The sequence below is a fragment of the Procambarus clarkii genome, chromosome 7 (genome assembly GCF_040958095.1).
Source record: "Procambarus clarkii isolate CNS0578487 chromosome 7, FALCON_Pclarkii_2.0, whole genome shotgun sequence".
NCBI lineage: Eukaryota > Metazoa > Arthropoda > Malacostraca > Decapoda > Cambaridae > Procambarus > Procambarus clarkii.
In genome coordinates, this window is record NC_091156.1 from 17,927,173 (window position 1) to 17,947,568 (window position 20,396).

A 20,396-nucleotide genomic window follows, 5' to 3' on the forward strand; every position below is an offset into this window, starting at 1 on the left:
TTATTGCAAATAAATGTATTATACAATATCCATATTTTTAATCATCGGTTAATGGCTGTTGCAATTGTTTTAGATTGCAACACCATTATAGGTCAGCATCTTTATTTGTATATCTGTAGCAGTTTCAGTTTGGACTGTTACCGTATCTCTGAACATTATTCCGACATTGCAGTTAGCTAATAAGGAAGATTGTATCTTCTGTTACTATCATCTTGGGTTGTAACTGTGTATTATATACGGCTGCTCAGTGTTTCATTTCAGACTGTACAGGATTGTGTTGGAATGTCAGTCTTGAAATGTTTCATTACATGTGCAAGTGTTCAGATAAAACATTTGCGTAGCCTGTTGTATCAAACGATGCATGTTATTTGAAACTGTAACAGTGATATATTTCAAACTGTTGCCATGCACGTTTGGGTATGTTCGTAACTTTTATACTGTAAAGTTTATCTTTTCCCCAAACTGCTGTACAGTGGAAACCTGCTCGAACAGAAGATCAGATGGACTGGAAGTATTCCATTTGTAAGGTGGATTGTGACAGAAGAATTGCAAGTGAGCAAATTACGTATAATATTTGCTAACCTGCAGGCGATTTTGAAAAACACAAATAAGCAAATTATTTTCTTTACTAGAATTGTAACATGCAGGCGTTGTAACTTCATATCGATGAACGTGCAAGGGTGTTTTCTATCTTTTGCACTAATAAAAATGAAATAATGTTGACTACATAATAGCAGCGATCATATACAGGTCCAGAATGAATAATTCTGTTTGAGCGGGTTTCAGCTGTATTGAAGAAGGATCCTGTATTATATACTGAAAAGAGATAATCGAAACATTTCAGGTTACTAATGTTACCTGTCATTTTACTTTAAAAACATTTTTGTCATATTACGTATAGTGCTTGAATGTGTTCTTATTTTTTGTAAAGCCCAATCTCGTGAATTGCGAAGTATCAGCAATTCGGTTTGCTTGAATATTATACGACATCGACAATTTGACGAAAGTGTTCCCCTTGAGGAATTAATTTCTGAGCTTGGCCAGTCATTTATGATTTACATAAAGCTTGTACATTATGGTGTTGTGACAGCAATAATGCAATGGAACATGTTAAGGGTTACTATTGCATTAGTGTGTTCATGTGCGTATGCAAACATGAAAAATAGCAACCGAGCGTGTTTCTATACGAGTGCTGCAAGGTAATGCTATACAAAATTGGAGGGAATAATAGAACAAAAGTTAATTATAAGGTAGTTTCTCTTAAAGGGTAAACTAGCTGCATCATTTTACCCCATTAAGATATGAATTTTTTATTATTGTCATTCCTTCAGAACTACACCAGTAGACTGTTTTGGTTACTGAATAAATAAAATATACAAATATATAAGTTATTTATATTTAATCAGTGGTTTAGATATATTTCAATTTTGTTCCTCTTAATTAATGATCAATTCCTTGTGTCTGTCAACATCTTTGGCATTGTCGTTTCATAAATGAATAGGACTTCTTGTAAATGAATTCAGTTTAATACTTTTGTCATTGTAAAAACAAAATTGTGTTAAGGCATTTGAGAAGGAATTTTTGTTTAATGTTAAATGTGCTAGGAATAAAAACCTTTATTCTTGCAGGCTGAACCCACTGGTGGATATGGTGAATGGAAGACTGTATCGACAGTTGACATGCGCCGTCAGGCCAACCCAAGGTTCCAGCCATACCAACAGCCTCGTCCTCAGTATAATCCACCAAAGTTTGATGTCGGTTTCAGTGAACGTTATGATGAACCTCTTCGTCAGGGTTACAGTCGCAGGGAAGATTTGAGTCCAAATTATGGACGAGGATTTAGCCAGAATTATAATCGCAGCTATGAGCAAGATTATGATGATCCGCGTATGGATGATCCACGTATGGATGACCCACGTATGGATGATCCACGTATGGACAATCCACGTATGGACAACCCACGGCTTGACATGCCACGTCGTAAACCACTGCTTGAGAGCCCACTTCTTGACGATCCATGTCTTGACAACCCACGTCTTAATCCACGCCTTGATAATCCTCGTCTTGATGATAGACGTTTTGGCGACTCAAGATTTGACGAGAGGCGTTATGACACCCGACGTTTTGAAGACAGGCGTTTTGATGAACCACGCTACGATGACCCACGATTTGAAGGTAACTCGCGTTTTGATGAACCACGTTATGATCGGTACTTCAATCAAGGATTTGATCAAAGTCGAAGGCTAGGCTTCAGGAAAGATGATTTCAGATACTAGGTTCTGGTATAGTGGATATAAGAATCATTGAACTTTTTAAGTTTCTTAGGGCATGCCTATCAAGGTAACTTCAATAGATGTTGGCCCTACTAATCCTAAATGTTCTTTTTACTTTAAAATTCAAGTACTGTATTTGTAAAATGTCTTGAGCATTGAGCAGTAGAAAAAAAGGGCTATGTGAAATCATAACTTTAAAGATTAGACCATTGATCCAATGAATATTTAAGAATTAAACATCTGTTTATAGAGAATTATACATTGTAATTATTCATATAGCATTGATAGATAAATTGTTTGAGCAATCTACTGAATTTCAACCAAAAGCAAGGAGCCTGGCCTAATCTCTTAACCCTGGTAAAATGTTAAAATTAGGCCTATATTGGCTATTAGGAAGAGCGGTACTTTCCAGCTAGGTCTAGACCCAGTTCTGGCTATTTAGTATCATGTATATTACACAATTTCATTTTGTATCCGAAGGTGGATTTGAAAGTGTGAATGCCAGACATGTGCTCGTGTCATTTAGGCTATTCCTAGGAACCTAAGTAAATGAAGTACTGTAGTACTTTCATGATATAAACATCAATTTATGACAGGGTGATGGAGGGAAACCAGTTTCACTTGTGTGGAGCTGCCGTGATGCTGATAACGTAGGTTGGATAACAGGTTGATAATTTTGGTGTCTCATGCTTAGGGTTACTTGTGCTTGGTTGGGAGAGCATCGGTGTGACATTCACACACATTTCAGCCTTTCCTTGCATCCTGGCAAATAGTATTGTTCAGGATATTTTGAAATTTAAGTAGTGTGTGTTTTTACATGTATAATTATATACATATACACATATATCATATATATGATTTTCATATACACATTAATAATAGTACATGTGCAAAATTGATTGTTGTAAAGTACACATTCGTTTATAGATTGTAAAACTATAATTGAAGTAAAGATGTTTGCTGTAGAAAGCTTTATAAATATTTGTTCTTCATAATTTTTAGAATTTTAACCAATATAATTTTTAATTATGATTCCAAATTTTCACCTGAAATTATTATTAGTGGTATTTAGATATGTAGTTTTCACTGAATTCAAGTTAGCGGTAGAATATTAGTTTGAGAGAGTGTACATTTATGTAACTAGATTGACTGGAATTGAAGTTTACAGAAGCAGCATATTTCCAGTAGGGGCAAGTCTTTGCCATCTTGTTTACTAGCAGGCAAAAATGTACAATATAAATGAGCAAAAGTTTCAGATTAGAAACTTGTTATGCATCACATGCCATGAAAACTATAAATCATTGTATTTGATAATACAAGAGCTAGTATATTAATCTTTTTACCAAATAAGGAATGAAGGTAAGATTTAGATTGCAATTGTTAGTAGAAATAGACATTGAAGGTATTGGTGGTGGATTGCAGACTGCTAAACAATGTCAGTTTTAACAAAAAGCAAAAGGCTCTAGGCTGAGCCCCAAATAAATCAATAGTCAGTGAAATGTATTTGTTTTTATTATACTGTACAGTAAGTACTTCACTTCTGTATCATACAATTATCTGGGTTATTTTCAACAACTTTTGTAATATGTTTTGTAATGTTCACACAGCATACAATAGATAATGAACAGTTTAAATCTTTAATATTTTCTCCTGGCAAAGATGCATTACCTTCAGTTCCATCTACTACCAACGGATGGTACCACCTTGTGGTTTTGTAAGTTTTAATGTTTATAGAATATGATGTACCCTGGATGAGTATTGAACTATCTGTACTAACTTTGTATACACTGCTTACATATATATAATTTTTTTTAATATTACAAATTAGAGGTTGTTAAAGATGCATGGAATGGCAAAATATATAGTCATGATAGATTAATAATAATGTATTTACCTAAAGTTAACTAAACAATAGATCTGAGGCTAGTTTTCACTGGTGGACCAATTTTGCATTCTTAAATTACTATAAATTAATAGTTACTAACTAGGTTCGTGTATATTTGTGCAACTTAGGTGGTTAAATGGGGTGGCAAATTACATGCTTATGGCATAATGGTGTGAAATATGAAAACATGAAACTTGATCAATTTGTTGATGGAAATGGGTGTTAAATGCTTTAAAATGCGAGTTAACAGATTGTTTATGGCATTCTGCAGTTCTGAAATTCTCAACTTAGTTTGGGAAGATTGTTGAACAAAAGAGCATCTAGAACTTTTCAATAATGTTTGTGAAATTGAGGTGCAACTGAAGTTGTGATAAAATAAAAGCCAACTTTGACTTCTATATATCGTACAGTATTGGGATATAAAATTAACAATTGTAAAATTCAAATGGATCAATAAAATGCAGGATGCATTTCTCTTTTATTGCAATTTTTTTGCTACACAAAACGATCAGATATTGATTTGTGCCTCAGTGGTAGTGTTTACATTAGCAATCACATAGATCTGGACTGAGCCTTCAATGTAGTAATGGCAAGAGGAACACCCTTTAAGATTTGTGAAGAATAATCTGTAATCAGTACAGAAATGTAGTTTCCTGGCTGAATTCTTGTTGGGCCTCTTCTATCTGGATCTTCTAATTCTACATCAGGAAAGATAACCTGTATTGTGAATAAAAAAAAAAATATTAAGTTCATCTAGACTATACGGTTTTCAAATATTGTGATAAGACAAATGGTTTTCATTAAATGGTTACTGCATGAAATTAAAAGCAATCAAAAGGTGTCATGTTGGGAAGACTATGATAACAGTAGCAACAATCCTGTTGATTGTTGTTGCTACTGTTATTTGATTGCATAATCAAAAGGTGCCAACATGACAAAGAACGAGACGGGTGGTTTTGGACAGTAAGCTGTCGCCAGAGTAACACGCACAACGCTATGCGTTGCGCTCCAACTTCAGGCTTGCTTTTAATTATATGGATGGTGAAATACTAAAGACTTTTTCACTTAAAAGTTAATGACTTATGAGACCAAAACTGGAATATGCAGCAGTTGTGTGGTGCCCAAATATCAAGGACGACAAAGTGGGAACAGGTGCAACGGCATGCTACAAAATGGCTTCCAGAACTGAGAAACGAGTTACAAGGAGAGACCAGAGGTGTTAAACATCCCAAAACTAGAAGATAGAAAATGTAGTGATATATGATCACCACTTAAAATATACTAATAGGAATCTACCAAATTGACAGAGGAATTCCTGAAACCAGCAACATCACGAACGAGAGGACACAGATTCAAGCTAAGAAAACCAAGGTGCTTGAAAAATATTAAAGTTTTCTCTTGCAAACAGACTGGCAGACGGTTGGAACAAACTAAGTGAGGTGGAGGTCAAAACTGTCTGTTGTCATATAATGCTTTGAAACTACTGAGTAACGGGAAGACAGGACACCACTAGCATAGCTCTCATCGTGTAATTACAGGTGAACGACGACAAAGCCATCACTTGGACAAAGAAAACGAAAGGGTCTCTACGAGCCAAGAAACAAAACATGTACAATTCAGACACCTTCCTAGTTTTGCAGCAAGCCTCTCCATGTCATATTCGAAGCAAGACAACAAAACTGCAGGAAATGTACCTGCAAGTGCAAATTACTGTACTGTAATGGGAATGTGGCCAGGACTATAAATGTCCTTGTTCCCAAGCATTCCAGATAGATTAGCGTATATAATTGGTACTGAATTATACGTGTAGTACAGGACATATCTTACCCTTGTGTTGCCATCATTTCTTCCAACCAGTTCCATATGTGATCGTTTACTGGCACCTTCTACCAAAACCAGCTGCTGTTGCCCAACCTTCAAGGAGAAAAGTTTCATATTAAAAAATGTATTGTTATTGGTAAATCCTTAACAAAATAAAACTTGTTACAGTAAATACAGCTCAATAATGAAGCAAATTAATATTCTTAATGTAATGTAGTAGTCACTCGTGATTTGTAGCAACTATTTTCTGTATTCTGTAATGAGTCATAACAAATGTAGTCACCAGAAGGGCAATATCTTATCATATTCTGATACATTTATTATAGATACATTTTGTTATACTGTACAGCCCAATATTAAATACAATGACAATAGTGTGGGTACTGAATTGGATTTCAGTTTTCATGTTTAATATAAATTTCACTGGTGATAAAAAAATAAACATGATCTGGGCAAGAGTGGTGGACACATCCTCGGGATCACTGATGTTTTCATATGGGACCGAATCACATTAACATATACAGTACAGTATTGTATATGTTAATCAAAAATATTTAAAACTCTTTGGAACAATTACCGTATTCACCATAATTAGGCACAACTATTTTTACCAAAAATATTGCAGAAGTAGAGGTGTAGCTTACAGTAGAATACAAATCTACTATATTTGGGCTATCCTACTCTTCCTTCCCAATTATGTCATTCCAGTGGCCATAACCACACCATGTGATCATCATCACTCTACAAATACATGACAGAAGGTGTTTCTAAAGGTCATGAATAAACACTTATTTTTTTCTCATTTGTACAGCAATGCAAAATAGGAAAGTAGAAATACAGTAGAGTATACTGGTACATGGTAGAAAAGCAACAGAAGCTGCTGGTATCTAGTTAGGTTTTGCTAATGACTTATAATATTTAAAGAAATGCATTTCTAGCTTTAATAAATAAAAGAAAAGAATAAATAATATACGTCTGAAAGGCCACAGTGGATTCACAGTGAAAAGTTGTGGATTCCATCCCATATTGGAATAGTGCTCAAAGCTGATGAACTGGCGAAATGCGCCACATCAAAATCACAAGTTGAAATTGAATGTTTTTTAATTAAAAACAATGAGACAAACAAGAAGCAAAATAAGAAATATTCAGGCAGAAATGGTGAGGAGAGGTATACTGTATGAAGGAAGTCAAACTATGCAACACCACATGTATGAGAGTCAAAACACCCATTGTGGTAAAAGGAGAAATGCTTGGAATGACTGAATACGTTCAGCTCAGGCTCTGATACAAATATTACTGGCAATATGGAATAGATGTAAATGATAATAAAACAAAAGTGTAAACTATGTGGTATGTTAAGGTACTTCATGTGTAAAGGAAGAAATATGCATGCTTATCACTCAAAATGTTCAGTAATATGTTGACTGATTGTGATGTGTGTGTCTATAAACAAGCAATGTATATATGAATACGTTGTACTGAACAGGATGAGAATAGCTTGAGCTACCTCATCCCTGTAGTGTATTTATACCTCAATAAACTTAATTTCAATTTCAAGCTACACATAATAGGTGCGAGGGCAGACTACAGGCTAGCCAGACTTAACCATATCGCAGATGACCTGAAAAAGACAAGCCTTGGTGGCACATCAGCAGGCCTAAGGTGAAACAACACATCAGACAACTTGCAAAATGGAGCTTGAGGTAATATCAAGCCTGACCACCAGCTGCAGTGGCTCCACCAGTGCTGCACGATATGAGGTGACAGTACATGGCAAGTGATGCCCAACAAAACAAAGCCAGGACAGAGAAAGACACCAAGCTGGGACATCCTCTGACTGACCAGCAGACAATCAGGGTGATTGGGATCCAAAGTAGTAGCCAGTCACTGAGGTAGATCAGAATGCAGATACTCCAAAGATGTTAGAATACCTGCAAAGGCATTTGATAAATGTGACCATGAAGTGATAGCCCATAATATGAGATCAATACCAGCAACAAGTAAAGAAGGGCAATGGATGTTCAATTTCCTGTTAAACAGAATGCGAAGAGTAACAAGGCAAATCAAATAATATTGAATCCAAGCAGTGAAGAGGTCTGTACCCCAAAGCACAGTCCTTGCACCACTGCTTTTTCTCATTTTCATAACATAGATAAAAATACATCACAGTTTCATGTCATAATTTATAGACAACAAAAATTAGCATGAGAGTTACTTCTACAGAAGACATTGAAAAACAACAAGCCAATATTAATAGTTTTCAAATGGGCAACAGAAATTAATTCTAGGTACAGTACTTAGGTAAAGCACCTGGAATTTAGTATTTTTCTTCCTTCTGCTGTGTTATGTTTACAGTGTTGGGGGAGTACTTTTGGCAATTTTGAAGTCGTTCTAATCATGCAGTAGTCTGTTTTGTTTTGCTGCTTTCCTTAATGGTGGCAGACATGAATAACTTTAATGTAAGGTGTTCATAGTGCCACAACTCCCTGCGCCTCTCTGATGGGGCCAGGCTCTGGCTCATGGTTCCCGGTAGGCCAATAACAACTCTGCGATTGATTGCACCTAGTAGCATGGCAATGAATCTGTGTAATAGCTTCAAGGAGCCACAGGGGGCACCCCCTCCCCAAGAAAAGTACAGTACAAGGGACAACACACAATCAGTTCTACTCAACGGACATCATGTAAAGGATTTGGGAATAATGATGTTTGATGATCTAACATTAGTGAGCACAACAAAGCAAATATAGTGTGAGTTAGGAAAATTATAGGATAAAGTCATGAGAACCTTCAAATCCAGGATTCCAGCACAATGCTCATACTATTCAAATCACTTGTACTGTTCCACCTTGAGTACTGCTTGATATTCACTTGCCCTTTCAGAGCAGGAGAGTGTGTTGAAATAGAAGGAATATGAAGAACATATATGGAACGCATACACTCAATAAAGCACCTAAATTATTGACACCATTTCAAAGCTCTCAAAATGTAAACTAGAAAGGAGATGAAAGGAACATGGTAGTCTGATCATTTTGGTTTGCCACCCAGAACCAGTTCATAGATTCTTTATATTGGGTAAAATGTCCCTTGTATCCATCTTTTCTCTAATGCAATATAGTTTTTTTTGTTTTGTGTACACTTTCTAGGAGGTTTTACTTGGTTTTGTGTCACTCTCAGATCCTCATACTTCCTTCACCTCTATGAGCACATCAGATTCTGGTCCTGGTATTAGGTATTGTTGCAGAATTCCAGAGGTCTGGTAAGTTTTGTTGTGCTAGTCAATGTACCAGGGAGCTACTTGAAAGCAAGTCCAGAAAATCTGACAAAACCATAAGCTATTGCTGTAGCCCTAATGGTGATAGCTAATTCCAGTCTTACCTTATACTTACCAAATAAAAATAAACATCTCACCTGAGCTTTATTAATCTTGGTGACTTCAGTGCGGAATAATTCTACCATTCTCTGCAAACGATCAACTTTAACAGAGAAAGGAATGTCATCTGCTAGTTTATGATGAGCATGTGTTTTTTCACGCATACTGAAAAGATAAATTAAAATTACATTCATATCACACATTTATAAACATATATCACTGAATGATTCTCCAACATATTGCATCCACACTAAAGACAAGCCACAACAGTCTATACAAAGCAGGACATTATGTCCCTAAATTTCACACTATTTGAGTGACAATCATATTACGATGTTTTACATGGTGGATAAAAGCCTGGTGGTAATTAAGTGATTTAGGTTACAAATGTACAGCATATCCCTTGGAGTCAAAGCTAGATTTTGAGAACCATTTCTAGATCTTGATTGGGTTTTTAAGCATCTTCTCATATAATTTATTTTGTTCCAAGTCATTTCGAAGGGTCATCTAAGTCAAGCAGTAAAATTCTAGCAGTAAATAGGTACCTGGGAGTTAGATAGCTGTTACGGGCTGCTTCCTGGGGATGTGTGTAACAAAAAGGAGACCTGGTCGAGGACCGGGCCGCGGGGACGCTAAGCCCCGAAATCATCTCAAGATAACCTCAACAAGTCTACTAAGCCATCTAAGTCTACTCTTCATAGTAATTTAGCATCATCTGCAAATATATTATTCATAACAATTAACATTACTGGTGCTAGAACTAAACCTTGTGATGCTCCACTAATGATATTCCTCTAGTCTTGATACAATGCCTTTAATCACTGCTCTTATTTTTAAGGCAAGGTAGATGCAGTCGGCCATACTTTCTCTTTCTTGGAAGGCCTACATGGCTATCATAAAAGCTAAGATTTGTTTCACAGGTCTTTGTATTTCAAAACCTATATGTTCTATCTTATTTTGTCATTTTTATCCAGGTGTTCAACTCAACTGTGTGTGCATGTATATGATGGCGTGTTCACCTTAGTAGTGAATAAGGGGGTACTGAAATCTAGTTTTTTATGCTCTGCCTACTAGCCTTGCTGCCCGTTGTGTTATAACTGAACTTGGGTAATGTTCAAATTCTCTGACAAATTTAGCCCTAAAATTGTTGATGTACAGGTATCAGCAAGTAGCTTTTACAACTTCTTCTTTCAATGCCTCCCCCATGTTGATCATCAACACTGGGTATGAAAATTTACTTACACTTGACTCATTTACATTTCCAGCTTCCACCAGTTTTCTTGCCCTACTTTCTCTCAATTTATAAAAGTTGTTCTTGTCCACATAATGTGGACAAGAACACACTGTAACTCATTAATTAAGCTCTCATGATGTCCTGCCTTCCCAGTTCTGTACAGTCATGTGATGCTCTGAAACAACTGATGGTTCTGGCATTCACTGCCTCCTCAATTAATTTGTTTCAACCATCTGTCACTTTGCTTGCAAGAGACCTTTGTAATATTTTTGGCACCTTTGTTTTCGTAGCTTAAATCTATGATCTCTATGATCTGTTGTTCGTGAAGTTGCATGGTTTCAAGAATTCCTTTGTCAAATGTGTCGATTCCTGTTACTATTTTGTATGTAGCGATCATATTTCCTCTTTCTTGTATCCTCTAGCCTTGACATATTTATCATCTTTATCCTCTCCTCTCATTTTTCTGTTCTGGAAGATTTTTCATAGCCTGTCTTTGCACTTTTTCCAATTTATTTGTGCGCTTCTTGAATATGGGGATCTTACAAGCCACTGTATATTCTAATTTTGATCTTAAAAAAGTCTTAACAGTTTCTTTAATGTTTCACTATCCATGCATTGTATTTAAAAACGATTCTGAAGTTGAAAAGTGATGTATATGCTCCTTTCACAATGTCCTTTATGTGGTCCTCTGGTGACAGTATACTATCCAGAACCACCCCTAGATCTTTCTCTGAGTTCTTTAATGCTTATCCACATAATTTGTAGGCTGTGTGTGTGGCCTGTTTTCTCTTATTCCTCATTCCATAACATGGCATTTATTCACACTGAATTCCTATTTGCCAAGTGTTGCTCCATATACAGTACTTATTTTGTCCAAGGCATCTTGAAGGGCATGACAATTGCTTAAACCTCCTATCTTCCCTAGTAGCTCAGCATCATCAGCAAATATGTTCATGTAGTTCTGTATTCCTTCCGGTAGATCGTTTATGTAGACGATTAACATTACTGATACAAGAACTGAACTCTGTGGTACTCCATTACTAGCATTCCCCAATCTGATACATTGTCTCTGATTACTGCCCTCATCTTTCTGTCAGAAAATATTTCATCCATGTCAGCAGTTTGCTTGTCATCCCTCCAGCATGGTCCAGTTTCCAGAACAAAAACTTGTGTGGAACTGTGTCAAATGCCTTTCTTAGGTTCAAATAACAGTCAACCCAACCTCATCTCCTTCCTGTACAATCTCTGTGGCTGTGTGTATTCACCTAGTTGTGCCTGCGGGGGGTTGAGCTCTGCTCTTTCGGCCCGCCTCTCAACTGTCAATTAACTTTTGTGATGTGTGGTGTGCTTGTACAATAGTTGGAACTTTGCAATGGTGCTGGATTTGGGAGTTTGAGGGATGAATTATGTAATATTTGTATTCTTTCATGTCTGCCTGCATCCTCTCTCATTTCTAGGTGACACAGAAATGAGAAAGCCACAACTCAGGCCTGTTAAACATTTTATTAAGTCAGACTTACACACCAAAAACTTAGGTGGCTGGAGACCAGGAACTTTACCCTACAAACATTAATAAAAATGCAATAAACTTTTTCCTGTACATCTCTTACCTGTATGGATAAAGGTAGCAAAAGTTGTACTTTACTTCTTCCATTAAAGTCAGAGTTTCTTCAAACTCTGCTTCAGTCTCTGAGTAAAAACCACAAATAAAATCTGAAGACAGGGATATGTTTGGGATGATGGACCGAATGCGAGTCACCTGTAATAAAAGATAAACCAAATTTAGCTCGTATGAATAAAATAACAAATGCAAGCAAGCCAACTTAAATGAAAAATTAATGTCAGTTGCCTAGGCTAGGAAATGGTACAACAATAACTAACATGATGAGAGAAGAGAACATTCATAGGAGATAAGGAATGAAATTTGATTTATTTGAATTGAGAAGGGACTTTATGTAACCTAAGTTAACTGAACTAAGAAGAGGAAAGTTAAATGCTATGCAGTTATAATTAGGCTAATATTACCTATACTACCTTTGCCTGCAGTAGGTAATAGTACTGGAAAATAGCTCACCACTAAAGCAAGTTTTGCTAAATATCTCCCAAAACTAATTTCTACGTTTAGCAATGTTTCCAGGTATTTAGCTTGCATAACATGAATTTAGACCCTGTAGCTGCATCTCTTCTTTGAACAGAAGAAAAAGTGTCACCCCCCCCATACAGGAGATTCACAGTAAATCCATCAGAAGTGCCTTGTTCATGTTCAATACTCTGACCATTATGAATGCTATAATGCTTATATGAATAAGCATGAATGCTATATGAATGCTTTTTGTTACACACCCCCTAGAAGCAGCCCATAGCAGCTGTCTAATTCCCAGGTACCTATTTACTGCTAGGTAAGAGGCACATCAGGGTGAAAGAAACATTTTGCCCATTTGTCTCCACTTCCACCGGGAATCGAACCCGGAACCTCAGGACTACGAATCCGAAGCGCTGTCCATCCAGCTGTCAGGTGCTCTCTACAAAATCAACCCAAAACTGAGAAAAAATTGCACCAGCATGCATAAGTGGAACAAAGCAAGCAACTACCTGAAGCAAATTCGGTACCCAATTGTAATGATGCAAATGATCATTGCTGTAGTGTAAACACCCTAAACATGATTCCCCGACTGACACAAGGTGGCAGCCCATGTCACTTGAGATGCTACCCAGCCAGTCCTCTCACTCATGACCCACCCAAATTGAATCCCTATACCACACAAGACATGAGGAACCTGACAGCCCACCAGAAAAATAGTGCTTCAATGCTTGATTTCTGGGATGGACTGCTCAATAGCTCCCTGGGCTAATTTACAACTGGTGCCTCGACAGAGGAGGCTGGCATTTCTGAAAAAATTAGTAATAAAAAATGGGACAAGAACCGAGGCAGAAGAAAATCAATTGCATGCCAAACACCAAAGTGCAACTCAAGTGCAGCCACAGAACAGCATATAATGTACACCACAATGGTCAAAAACAAGTATTAAAGACTCATAATACAGAAGCTGCAATCTTAGCCAAAAATGCCAGAGAAGGTTAAAGGCAATGATAACCATTACCAAGCCGCAAAAATAAAAAATCTTGCTTTTGGCAAAGGGCATAAAGCTCCCCAACTTGATGATAAGCAAGGGCTTATAAAATAGGTGCCTTAGAAAAGGAGTCTGCCAACTGTGGGAGAAACTTGAGTGAGAAGAGAAAATCTCCAAGATACAATCTAAAGACAAGAAAGGAGCAGGTCCATTCAAGGATAGCCAAATGTTTTGTAAGGCCACAGAAAAAAGGTCTTATCCACTTCCCATTCTATTGAAATCAGATGGGAGAGAGAGTACCCATGAGAACATTTGACACCACGTATAAACAGCACAACCTAAGACAAACATAAACAACCTAAGAAGCAAGGTTATCCTTAGATTCCAACCCAATGAACATGGAACAACCCCCTTCCTTACCCTGTTTAGACAATGGACCATCACAGTGAAATCTGAATGAGGACAGAGCAGAGCCCTGCATTAGACATGCACAAGAGTGCCATGTAGACTGCCACAAACTCCTGCTATTCCCAAGCTCCCTTGCATCATTAGAATGAGCCAGAATTCTGGTCCTGTCTCCAGGCCTGTCTGGGGATACCCAGATGCCTGGTGAAGCTCCCAAAAGCCGGTGATCTCAGGTGGATGTACTAGGATTCTGCAAGAATTTGCAAACAAATCTGAAAAAAGTACAACTTGCCAACTTTTTGTAATATTATTTCTGAACAGGGTACAAAAAACAGACAAAAACCAAACTCAAACATTCCTAGGCCTATTGCAGCACATATGTATTATATTAGGCCTAAGACAATGTATATTAGGCCAAGGCTTACCTGGACAAGTTAAATTAGGTTCTTTAGTTCCTTTTTCATTTTTTAGAATGCCAGTTTGGCTAACTCAGTAATATCAAATGTGAACTCTTTTTGGGTCCAACAATACACTTTCGTATGTTTCGGCAAATAGTTGCTACAAGTACAGTACAATCCTTATTAGAGGATGGGCTTCTAAAAACCTTATACTCACATTAAATATTACCATAAGAAGCCTAGGTTGAAATACACAAATTAATTACACTAACGTGATGCATCAATGAGAAAATCAGTAGGAGCCGTGTTGAGGATTCAAATCTATGCGCTGGGTGTTCCCAGACACACTCCAGACAATTAGGCCACGACATGGTCAAAAAGATTGCAACCTGGGGTACTACTGCACCCACAAGGATTCCTTGAGGGTGAGTGCAGTAGTACCCCTAGTTTGCAATCCCTTTGACTTTGTCGTGGTCTAGTTGTCTGGAGCGTGTGCTGTGCCTGGGAACACCCAGCGCATAGGTTCGAATTCGAATCATGGTACCTACTGATTTTCCCTTAGGTTGAAATTATCCTTTAATATGCAACAATTAATAATATATATACTACTAGCTATAAATATAACAGCACTTACCAATTCAAGATATGCTTCTCTTGTGTACCCTCTTCGCATGAGCTCCAAAATTCTTGTACTACCACATTGAGCTGGCAGATGAATGCTTTTACAGATGTTTTTTCTCTCTTTAATCAAATATAACACATCATCTGGGAAATCTTTTGGGTGCGGCGAGGTAAATCTAATACGCATTTCAGGATCAACTTGAGACACCTTGTCCAAGAGGTGTGCAAATCTCAGTCCTCCTGTCTTTGGTTTATATATTGTTTTAAATCCCTTAACCAAATTAGAGTCTTTATTTTCATGGTCTACAAAACTTGCATGATGAATCTGTGATGTATCTCGATAACTATTCACATTCTGACCTAAGAGAGTTATCTCCTTTACTCCTTGATCAGACAAGTAATGCACTTCCTCGAGAATTGATTCAACACTTCGTGAACGTTCTCGTCCTCGAGTATAAGGAACAATACAATATGAGCACATGTTGTCACAGCCACGCATTACTGAGATAAATGCAGACATTCTATTTGTTGACAAACTCACTGGTACAATATCAGCATAGGTTTCCTCCAATGACAGCAAAACATTAACAGCCGCTTCACCTATAACAAAATGAGAAAGTTTTTCTTTTATTATTTATGAAATACTGTTGATTTGCCAAGTTAAAAATAAAGTGTCCCACTATAATAAGGTTGTTAGGCAGAAGCAGGAAATGATATCTACTGAAATTGTCAAACAGTACCCTCTAGGTTTGGTAAATGTCAGTGCCATTTTTCCATTTGTTACACTTACCTGAATTTACCTGAGGGCCACTAACACTACTGGCCTCGAAGCCAGCCGCTTGTCTAAAGTCCTCCCCATTTACTGCCTTTTTTTTTTTTTTTTTTTTTTTGAGATATATACAAGAGTTGTTACATTTTTGTACAGCCACTAGTACGCGTAGCGTTTCAGGCAAGTCCCTGGAATATGATCCCCGCCACAAAGAATCGTTTTTACAACCAAGTACCCATTTTACTGTTGAGTTAAGCAGAGGCTACAGTTAAGGATTTGCGCCCAGTAAATCCTCCCCGGCCAGGATACGAACCCATGACAAAGCACTCGCGGAACGCCAGGTGAGTGTCTTACCACTTCACCACGGAGCTTTGATCTTTTTCAGTTGGATTTTAAAATTTAACAGTTTTGGCATTTACTACTTCGGTGGGTTGGCAGTTCCATGGGTTGAACTTGAAACCGTTGCTCCTTGTTTGTGTTACATCTGACCTTTTGAAGAAATTGTCCAGATCAACATCCTCCAAATTGTCCAGTACAGTATTTTATAAGTTTCAATGAGATCAACCCTATCATGCCTGGTTTGCAATGTTGTTAGCCCTATAGCCCTCAACCGTTCCTGATACGCAAGTTGATTTAGCTCTAGAATTATTTTTGTTGCCCAGTGTTGAACTTTTTCCAGAGCAGCTATGTTCTCCCAAAGATGAGGTCTCAGAAGGATATAGTTGCTCTAAGGAAACGTGTTCCTGAAAATTTTAAACGCTAACATGGATGGAGTGAGATAAAAAAATACTGGAGCTAAATGATATTAAACAGCTGAAGACGTCAGACATTGTTGCACTAACCGAGATGAAATTCGAAGGTGATGTTTTAACACTTTCGCACCTACGGCATGCGCACCACCAACTTAGAGGTCATTCCCCCTGCGTGCGGGCGATCACGTGGCAACACCGAAATGTATATACTCGGTTTAGTTTTCTCACCTTAATACTCGTGATACGTTGTTCGTTTTGGTATCATTGTGTTCGCGATTAAATTCCCTGCAAGTGTATATGTATATAATGTCCAAATGCCTGGCATGATTCCCTGCAGCAAAGCCTAAAGTTACCCGTGAACGAGCACCAATTTGCACACTGCACCCTAATGTGTATACTCGTTCAGTTTGATAACATCAATTTTCGTGTTACGTCTTTCATTTTGGTATCAACTTGTTAGCAATATAAAGGCGCGTATTTTAAAACTAGTCCCATAATAATAGAGCAATAACTTGAATTTAAACAAATATTTTAATTTTGGACACTCATCATCATAAAATTATTTATATCCTTCCAGTGTTCTGACATAAATTTCCGTGTTACATATTTCATTTTGGTATCAAATTGTTTGCAATCTAAAGGCATGCATTTTAAAACTAGTTCCATAATAATAGCACAATAAATAGAATTTTAACAAATATTTTAACATTTTTACCAAAAACATATTTATAATCTTTCAAGTGTTCTGACATAAATTTTCGTGTTACATCTTTCACATTGGTATCAAATTGTGCGCACTCTAAAGGCTCTCATTTTGAAACTATCCCGAAATCGATCAGATAAAAAATTAATTTTATACAAATATTTTTGTATCGGATGCGAGCCCTGTTCGCTGCTCGGACTCTAGAGAAAAAAATTGGATGCGAGGGGTGTCTGAAGAGTGCGTTAGTGTTAAGGAAAAGAAGGTACTGTAGTGTTTTAACTGTATAAATCTCTGGTGTGGCCCCACTTGGATTATTGTATCCAAGCATTGAGAACTCATCTTCAAAAGGACATAACTGCTCTGAAAAAAGTGCAAAACTGGGCAACGAAAATTATTCCAGAACTAAGTCATCCTCTCATACCAGGAACGTTTGAGTGTCATAGGGCTAACAGAACAGCAAACTAGGCATGACAGGGTGGATCTCACTGAAACTTTTAAAATACTGAACAAGTTGAAGGTGTTGATCCAAACAATTTCTTCAAAAGGTCAGATGTAACACAAACAAGGAGCATCGGTTTTAAGCTCAACAATCCACAGTGTAGGACTGAGAACAGGAGATGCTTTTTCACCCACAGGGTTATAAACCCATGTAACTGTCTACCCTCCGAAGCCATAAACGACAAAACTTAAATTTTAAAATCCAGCTGGAAAAATTCACAAGGGCAAATGGGGGAACCTTTGACAAGCTGCTGGTTTTCTGTCCTCACCGAGGCCACTAGTATGTTAGTGGCTCTCGGGTAAATTCAGGAAAATATGCACATAAGATGCCTGTCCTAGACAAAATTAATTATTATTATAAATTAGGAATCAAATAATAATTCAATAATAATAATACTGTAATAATAGAATCTGTGGGAGCCGGGATGAAGGGTTTGAACCTATGCAGTGGGTGTTGCCACACACACGCCCTAGTCAACTAGGCCATGACATGGTAAAAGGATTGCAACCTGGAGTTCTACTGAACTCACAAGGGTTTTCCGAGGCATCCACTGAAGCCAGGCCAGGATTTTCACACACTCCCCCCTATGCACTCTGCCTCTGGCATCTAGGAATGTTCTACCTCTGACGGTACTCTTTCAATACACATGAGAGGAATCACACTAACATGTGATGTGTCAATGAGAAAATCCATAGGAGCCGTGATGAGGGTTTGAATCTATGCGGTGGATGTTCCCACGCACACGTCCTAGTCAACACGTCGTGGCCTAATTGACTAAGGTGTATGTGTGGGAACACCCAACGCATAGGTTCGAAACCCTCATCACAACTACGGATTTTCTCATTGATACATCATGTTTGTGTGATTAGCTCTCAGTGAATAATAATAATTAGCAGTTTATTTTCCCTTAATATCCTCTAATTTTCATTATATAAACTTTTAAAGAAAGATAAGTTTCTGCCCTTTCCACTCAGGTAACTACTAAGGATTAAGGCCCACCAAAAGAGAGGCATCGCCTTACATTCAGTGCTTGATTTGGGTCTAAATTCATGTTATACAAGCTAAATACCTGGAAACATTGCTGAACATAGAAATTAGTTTTGGGAGGTATTTACCAAAACTTGCTTTAGTGGTGAGCTGCTATTTTCCAGGGCTATTATCTGCTTAAATAATGCAAAGAGGAGCTTTGTGAGCCATTGTATACCATATTTAATAAATCATTAGAGTCAGGCAGAGTGCCAGAGTCGTGGAAGGTTGATAGTGTGGTACCAATTTTTAAGAAAGGAGATAGATCACTTGCATCAAGAGGTCACAGATTTAAAATAATTAAACAAAACTGCCTAAGAAATAGTATGAAAATTCAGCATTGAAAATTCAGTGGTAGATGGTTGCAACAAGTTAGGTGAGAAGGTGGTGGAGGCCAAAATCATCAGTAGTTTCAAAGCGTTTCAAAGTACAGTACTGTACTGGGAAGACGGGACACCAGGAGCGTTGCTCTCACCCTGTAATTACACTTAGATAATTATATGATTTAACTATTTCCATGATAAACTAGAAGGCATAATTTGTTAATAACTAGCAAGCTGAAATCCAGAGAATAAGGTGCCATTTACTGACCTTGATCGGTGAGTGCCAGGAGCCTGGGAAGGTCACGGTAACTGTCTGGACCAGCCACAATATCTATACTTTTATCTTTTTCCAGCAACTTCTTCTTGAGTCTTTCTGCCATACAACCCAACACTCCAATTTTCATTGGTATGGCCATCTTGTTAAGTGATCGCTTATTTTTTAGGTTTCGAAGATATTCCAGTTTATTCCAAACCTTTTGTTCGGCACTGTCTCGAATGGCACAGGTGACTACCAGTACCACATCGGCAGTCTCTCTGGAAGTGGCACGAACGTAGCCATGATCCCTAAGGACAGACCAGGCCACCTCACTGTCACTCTCATTCATCTGACAACCATACACATCGAAGTATACCCTACGACCGTGCCCATCGAGGTCCTTAACGCTTACATATGGGTGATGATACTTTCTCTAAATCTCTTTTTGAAAGTTTGTTGTTTGGCTTCTCACCAGCAGTATTATTTGCTATAAAATACTCTAAACTCGGACCTACTGGAATTTTTCTTTTTTTTAATTTCATTTCAACGAAAGAATCTTGAGTGTTGGATGACGTTTGAGCACTGGAATAGTGCCTAGAGTCATGTCTTGTGCTAAAAACGGTATGTTTGGTGGGATTACTGCTGTCATACTTTAATTTCCCTTGGTCTAAAAAATGACATAGGCCTAGTGTTGAGCTGTACAACACTTGTAAGTGGTATCCGACCTGTGGCTGCTGGCAACACCGGCCCACTCCACTCACGCGACCATTAACCACTACTTTATATCCCAGCGTTCTCAACGAGAGCATAATGCAACCGGCAGCAGAACCAGGAAACATGCTGGTTCTTCTATGTCCTGTTAGTGTTGCGTCCTGTTAGTGTTGCGTCCTGTTAGTGTTGCGTCCTGGTAGTGTTGCGTCCTAGTAGTGTTGGGTCCTGGTAGTGTTGCGTCCAGGTAGTATTGCGTCCTGGTAGTGTTGCGTCCTAGTC

General features: G+C 37.7%; 2 protein-coding genes across 8 annotated transcripts in view; one reads left to right on the top strand and one right to left on the bottom strand.

The window, feature by feature from the left end:
• LOC123761376 (tRNA (uracil-5-)-methyltransferase homolog A) overlaps positions 1–4,628 on the top strand; it is a 50,958-nt gene extending 46,330 nt beyond the window's left edge. For 6 of the 7 annotated variants that reach the window (XR_011224745.1, XM_069313587.1, XM_069313579.1 and 3 more), the window contains one exon: positions 1,629–3,907. Coding sequence is in view for 2 of the 7 variants with exons in the window: in XM_069313549.1 (XP_069169650.1) it covers positions 1,629–2,276 (648 nt within the window). In the remaining 5 variants the exon portion in view is untranslated. Of the gene's footprint in view, positions 1–1,628 lie in introns of all 7 variants that reach the window. The other variant, XM_069313556.1, reaches the window with a different exon arrangement.
• Positions 4,625–20,389, bottom strand: LOC123761377 (mitochondrial tRNA methylthiotransferase CDK5RAP1). Its single transcript, XM_045747382.2, is given in 7 exon segments — positions 4,625–4,875; positions 5,986–6,072; positions 9,388–9,514; positions 12,194–12,342; positions 15,092–15,678; positions 19,419–19,827; positions 19,829–20,389. Coding segments are annotated over 7 exon segments (1,941 nt in total). The 5' UTR covers positions 20,246–20,389; the 3' UTR covers positions 4,625–4,710.
• Between the last annotated feature and the right edge of the window lie 7 nt (positions 20,390–20,396).